The sequence below is a fragment of the Heptranchias perlo genome, chromosome 1, assembly GCF_035084215.1.
Source record: "Heptranchias perlo isolate sHepPer1 chromosome 1, sHepPer1.hap1, whole genome shotgun sequence".
Taxonomy (NCBI): Eukaryota; Metazoa; Chordata; class Chondrichthyes; order Hexanchiformes; family Hexanchidae; genus Heptranchias; species Heptranchias perlo.
This window is the reverse complement of record NC_090325.1, coordinates 191172448-191179478: the sequence shown is the minus strand read 5'-3', so window position 1 is coordinate 191179478 and position 7031 is coordinate 191172448. Positions and strand designations below refer to the sequence as shown.

The 7031-nt window shown below is 43.5% G+C and overlaps 1 protein-coding gene across 1 annotated transcript in view; it reads right to left on the bottom strand.

Annotated features, from left to right (window-relative positions):
- Positions 1-1197: 1197 nt before the first annotated feature.
- grid2 (glutamate receptor, ionotropic, delta 2) overlaps positions 1198-7031 on the bottom strand; it is a 700148-nt gene continuing 694314 nt past the window's right edge. Inside the window, exon 18 of the mRNA XM_067984186.1 lies at positions 1198-4962. Coding sequence (XP_067840287.1) covers positions 4540-4962 — 423 coding nt within the window. The 3' untranslated portion in view covers positions 1198-4539. The remainder of the gene's footprint in view (positions 4963-7031) is intronic.

The window sequence follows — 7031 nt, the reverse complement described above, 5'->3', positions numbered from 1 at the left end:
CGATATGAATATTGAAGCAGGCAGGCGCACGGGCTGCCCTTGTGAAGGTCCCCAAACAAAATGGCAGCGGGCGGATCGAGAGTGGGAATGAGATGGTAAAAGTTCAGCCCCCCCCCCTGCAAATTTTCAGAGCACTGTCGCCCCACTACTGTCTGCGGAGTCTGTGAATGTCGGCCCCTTCAGGTCTACGTGCTTGCTCAAGTCCACAAGAGGAACGAAACATCATTAGTAAAATATTCTGAATAAGCACCGAGTTCACCTTTGAACCTCTCCGCACAGTTTTCAACTAATCATCAGACATGAAGTTGGGCCTCGCCTGACAAGAATTCAGTGTGAAAGAATGGTCAGTGCTTGGTTTCCCATGTGATCTTACAAATCCACACGGCAACCAGCATTAGGGTTGTTAACTCTGGTTGGATGTATTCCTGGAGGTTTTAATCACATGACCTCCCGCCTCGCACTGTTCCACCCCCACGCTCCCACCATTGGTCCATCCTCCGGGCGCACTGCCTTCCCACGGCCAATTGGAAAGCAAACAGACTCTTAGTTACCCAATTGGATTAATCTTGACCGTCAGTCAAACAGCCTTTTTTCCCCATCTCCAATATTTTTACGACTGATAAATGAAAATGGTCAGAGAAAATGAAAAAAACATACAATGCCTCTATGATTTTTCTCTCGGGTTTTGCTCGCAGCAATGGCCTGGAGATAAAATCCTCAATCCCTGGAGGGTTGGCAACCCTAGCCGACAGCCACCATTGTACAGTGTCAGCAATATTCAGGGAAGACTGTAAGCCGCCAGGAGCATATACTCACAGGCCGAGTACATCTTGTTTCCATGGCAACTCTCGGGCCCAAGCGTTCAGCACTAAATCCCACAGCCCCGCAAAATGTTTATAAAGCTTTGGTTCACAGTGCTTTCAGTCAACAACTTATCAAAAGCATTGTACAGCACACTATGGTAATTAACTCCGTGCCCTATTATAATGTTATTGTAAGCACGGAAGCTATGCTAAGTACACACTGAGCGGTATAGGGTAGGGGTAGTTACCTTGACCTGTGACAATGCCTTGGGTTTACATTAAATAATGAATAAAAGACCATGTAAGAAAAAAAAACATTTTTATTAGACAAATAATACACAGAAAGCTTTGCCACTTGCCACAGAGGCCCCCCCATTCCCCCCCGCCCCCCGAAAAAAGTGTTCTTTATATGCGACACTTACATCAAAATAGGCCTATAAATATCGTTTATGGTTAACTATGGTTCCTTTTCTAACCCAGTAAATTATTGTAATCTGGCTTGTCCCTGTATATTGCGTCCAAATGAAAATCCATAACAATAGTTTGATATGAAACAGAGTGTTACAAGGTTTAGGCAAGTCGGACATGCTGCTTCCACTAACTTGCTTTCTTCTATAAACTGTCTCCCATGGTAAAAATGAGCTTTGTCTGACACTGTAGACATTGTATCGTACAAACCAGTAACATAACTATATCAGACGCCGTTTCAGAACAGGTAAAAGAGAAGAATTAGCATCAAAATATATACTTTTATGTGTGTCCAGCCGTACTGAACAAGATAATTTCAGAGGAAACAGCCATAAGCCATTTTTTTTTTGTTCTCATTTTGTTAATGAGTCAAGAGTTAAGTCACACCTAATGTTATCAAACACAGAAAAAAAAATGTAGCTGCTTTCTACCTACTACTTGTTTGATTTAAAAAAAATCATTCTTTTAATAAAGATAAAGAAAACTCACCACAAATCTCTCCCTAATCATTTGTTTATGATAGAGTTACAGTGTTTCTAAAAGACGGCTGGTCGTGAAAAATGGCGTTCACTTCTGCCTCACCTCTCTCACCAGGGAGCTTTCCTCCTCGCAATCTATATTAAAGTTACAATCTGACTGCTGCATGCCTAACTACCCAACCGCTTAAAGCTGCAACTTAAAACAAAAAAAACGCTTCCGAGGGTCCCCTGTACATGTCTCCCAGTGTCAGCATGAAGCAGTTACACTGTCTAACCTCCATGTAAAGATGTGTAAGTGTTTTTGCCAACAATGTTTCACTTCCATTTACACTGATGCATAAAGATCCAGGGGTAGAGTTCCCGCTTTGGGCGCAATCGGGAAATTGGGCCCGAAATGCATCTGAAATTGTGCTGGTTGGGTTACAGTTCAAGTTTCTGCTAAAATGCATTTGCAAAATCACAAACGTAAAATCTTCCATGAAACGGGGCAATCGGGCAGCGTAATACATCTTTTTTTCTCTTTCCATTAAAAAGTATTTCTTGATGCATTTAAGGGTGGTAAACAGGTGCAGTTTGATTAATACAGCTGAAAATGGGTTTATCACAAAAAATAAGCATTTTTAATAAGGGTGTCCAGTCCTCCGCCTGTGAATAACCTGATTTAAAATCACTTAAAAAAAACTATACTGAACCATTTACTAGTTTCATTAGTGTACACTAGTCAGTTTCTTAGTAAATTAAATATTTTTTGACATGTAAAAACTGTTAAAACGTGCCGACTAGCGCCTGTGCGTCTATGAAAATGAGCTCAATTTGAACAGCTTCCCAAACCAGCGCAATTGGCGGAATCTTGTAATGTCGACCTGGGGGGCGTGGCCAATTTTGTGGGCGTGGCTTGGTTCGGGCGAATTGAATCTTGAACCAGCGTAAAAGGTCCGCGGAAAACCCTAAAGTAAGTGGTTTTAGGCGTAACTTATTTACGTTTAAAATTCCCCGATCTTTTGCGCTGGTTCGGCCAATTGCGCTGGAATCTGGGAGCAAAACTAGTGGAAATTCTACCCCCAATGTACGCTCATCCTATATCTAGGTGCGTAATGGCTTTATTTTCAGATTAGCTGGTTGATTAAAGTATTTTGTGTGAGAAATACGTTGCCTTTTAGTGAAACTGATGCTTTAAGATCCAAGAATCAATTTATATCCCTTCGGATGTGGCGCGGTTCTTTTTTGGGCAGTATAGTCGATCCAACCAGCTGGAAGGCTGCTGAAGACAATTTCTGTAGTTTGATTTGCTCTCTGAATTCTATGTTAATAAAAATAAGGCCACATTGTTTGGAGTTTAATTTCAATCACTTTTTATCTCTGGTTAGTTAAAATTTCAGATGGAGATGCAGCTGGACTGTAAAAAAAATCTTATGGTCTTCTTATTTTTCTATAAACTGTTATCGTTGACACAGTAAATAATAACAATGACCGTTTTACTTAAATGTAACTCTACAAAGCTTATGTGATTCTGTAATTAGATTTCAAAAGTATAACTCTAATTTTGGTGAGTATCTTAACCAAGATATGCACGACTAGTCTAAAGAGTTAACGTCTGCCACTGACTGCCCAGAAACGCTATTATACAACGGTATTGAACTCAAGATATCCAACTTTTGGCATTTTACTTCCTCCAGCACTAAGAACAAACATAATCATAAGAATCATAGCATGATACAGCACAGAAGGAGGCCATTCGGCCCATCGTGCCTGTGCCAGCTCTTTGAAAGAGCTATCCAATTAGTCCCATTCCCCTGCCCTTTCCCCATAGCCCTGCGAATTTTTCCCCTTCAAGTATTTGTCTAATTATCTTTTGAAAGTTACGATTGAATCTGCTTCCACCACCCTTTCAGGCAGGGCATTCCAGATTATAATAACTCTTGGCGTAAAAATATTTCTCCTCATCCCGCCTCTGGTTCTTTTGCCAATGTTGATCTTAAATCTGCGTCCTCCGGTTACTGACCCTCCTGCCGCTGGAAACAGTTTTTCCTTATTTACTCTATCAAAACCCTTCATGGTTTTGAACACCTCTATCAAATCTCCCCTTAACCTTCTCTTCTCAAAGAAGAACAATCCCAGCTTCTCCAGTCTCTCCACAGAACTGAAGTCTTTCATCCCTGGTACTATTCGAGTAAATCTAGAATAATCACAAAAGGAACATTCTGACATTCATATCTGACCATATCGAACTTACTAACATCTTGGAAAACAGGACCAACTAATCATCGCCAGTACGTGCCAGGCGTGGCCTTGTAGGAACACTGTGGGTTTAACCTAAACTGTACATTAGAAAACATCTGCATAGGATACAACCTTCCGGAACTTTCTCCCTTTTTAAAAACTTATGCAGGGACCACACATGTGGCATATTTTAATTTTTTTTTTGCAACATGATGCCAGAAATATCGCTACAAGCACATGGATGGCTTCATATATATGTGACCCTATAAAATATAGCATTCTTCAACTTGCGGCCTGAATGTTCTTTACTTTTAAGAGCAGGTTGTGCCGCTGGTCCGATATGAAGCACCACATGAGACTGTCAGCAGTAAAAGCATTGAATTCAAATGCAGCAGAAATAAACATACTTGCGTCAAACAGGCTGGAATTATTGCGATTATATCTGATGAAAGCTGTAACTAAGATCCTGACTTTTTTTTAAAAAAAAGTTACGTCCAGGTTAATCCCACCAATAATTCTATCGTCTCACATAACTGAGTCCCGGTGGGGGGAAAAAAATAATGTGACATTCATATGGAGGTGCCTCGATCAGGGTCATTGTTAAGGCTGTACACGGCTGATGGAGTTGGCTGATAGGGGATAGAGGACATGGTTTTAATGGGACTTCTGAAGAAGCCACCATTGGGTGCCCTGCTTCGGAAGGGCCCAGTTCGGTGGTCAGGCATTGCTCCGAACGAGAAGCCCGAGGCGGCTTTAGCCGACAGGCTGCGGCTTATAGTCTGGATCTGCTCTGGTATGAAGGTGGTGGTGGTGATGTGAGTGTTTCTGAAGTCACTGATCTGTTCCAGAGCTTGTCGCGTGGGGATGGTGTCAACTTCCAGGGGAGTCAGGTCTATGGAGGAGGTGGAAAACTGCTTGTGGGGGCTGTCGTCATCCGTGCAGAGGCTGTTGACACGCCTGTGGAGGTGCTCCAGGTCAATCTCTTTATCATCCTAGCGCAGAGAGAGACAGAAAGAGATTAGAGTCAAGCCACACATCAGGCCTGGGAACAAAGGCAATCAAAACTCTACATATCTGGTTAGAACTTTCTGTTTTGGCCCACTTTCAATCGGACTGGTGGGGTTCAAGAGCAGTCATCCCTGGACTGCTCTTGAACACCTTATACAGGGCAACCTCTCAGTGGCACTGACCGGCTAACTGCCCATTCAGCTCCAATGCGGTTCCAGTAAGGGACGTGTGGATTGAGTATGTTCTAAGCAGTGGAATCTTGCGCCACTCCTATTGATTTTTACAGTATGATGGGACTTCCCCAGAACCCTCCCTCCCCTGCCAGCTCACACAAGCCCCCCATTGTGCTGGCCATGGTTCAGATCAAAGCAAATCGCCAAGTTAAATATCAACTGCTGCAAAAGCCTTCAACTGGCAGAGAGACGCACGACGGCAGACATGCGCGGGATAAAATCTTTTTTTTTTAAGTCCAATCTTTTCTGGGGTGTGAGGCAAGATGTGCTGCCAAAGAATGGAAGAATGGTTGAGGCACGAGTTTGGACCCGAGATAGCCCAACCGCTGAGTTCCAGTTCTTAGCCGCATTTCTGTGGAGAAGCACTGTTACATTGAGTTTCATTGAAACTACAGCACAGAAACAGGCCATTCGGCCCAACTGGTCTATGCCGACGTTTATGCTCCACACGAGCCTCCTCCCTCCCTACTTCATCTAACCCTATCAGGATACCCTTCTATTCCTTTCTCCCTCATGTGTTTATCTAGCTTCCCCTAGCTTCAAACTGGAAGGAGGGAGAATCAGAGACAGGGGACGGTGGGGGTAGTTTTCAACTCCAATGTCTAGGAGGTAATCTGGCGGAATAGATTGCCTGCCTGTTGTAGAACCTGCCCCATTTTCATCCCAGATGGTGAAGGTGAAGGTGAAAATGACCCTTCAGAGAGTCATCTCTGGACTGCTCTTGAACACCTTATACAGGGCAACCTCTCAGTGGCACTGACCGGCTAACTGCCCATTCAGCTGGAAGGGGACCTGATAACTTAAAAGAGGGGATAGTTAGTTTTGTAAAGATGCCTAGACTTTTGCAGTAAATAACAAAACGAAATACGAACGAATAAAAGAACTTGCATTTATATAGCACCTTTCACGACCTCAGGATGTCCCAAAGCCCTTTACAGCCAATGACATACATTTTTGAAGCGTAGTCACTGTTGTAATGTAGGAAAAGCGGCAGCCAATTTGTGCACAGCAAGCTCCCACAAACAGCAATATGATAATGACCAGATCATTTGTTTTTAGTGATGTCGATTGAGGGATAAATATTGGCCAGGTCAACGGGGAGAACTATCCTGCTCTTCTTTGAAATACTGCCGTAGGATCTTTTACATCCACCTGAGAGGGCAGACGGGGCCTCGGTTGAAGGTCTCATCCGAAAGACGGCACCTCCGACAGTGCAGCACTCCCCAAATTCGAAAAGAGCCCTCATCAAAGCAGCGCGGGGAACCTCCTACTAAACTGACACTTAAAACATGAGAAGGGGTGGGGTGCACCCTGTCACTTAATCTTGTAAAATACTAAAGCAGAGTACAAAAATCATCAAATATTATGAGGACACAATTAATAAAATATCAACTGAAGTATCTTTCTTTCACTTTATGAGGTGGTTATGCCTTTTCCTTAAATGATCCTTGAGGATCACATTGGGTTGCCCCAGTCTCATCAACAGAAAAAATAATAATTTACACCTGTCCCCCCCCCACCTTTTTCTTTATGGGGCGCAACTATTAAAGGAACTTAAACATAAAGTGTACTGTCCAACAAAACTAAAGGAAACTTATAAAACTAAATCATAACATTGTTGGTCCTGTCTATCGGATACTCTATCCCCTGTGGCGCCCATTGATTGCGGAAATTCTTCAGTGTACCGGTGGGCACCGCGTGGCCCCTCTCCAGTGCCATCCGGGAGCAGACAGGACCGCGGAAGATAGGCGGCTAGGCAGAGCGTCCCTCCCCGGGCCATGTCCATCCTGGACCTTTAGATCGCCACCTTGGCCAGGCCC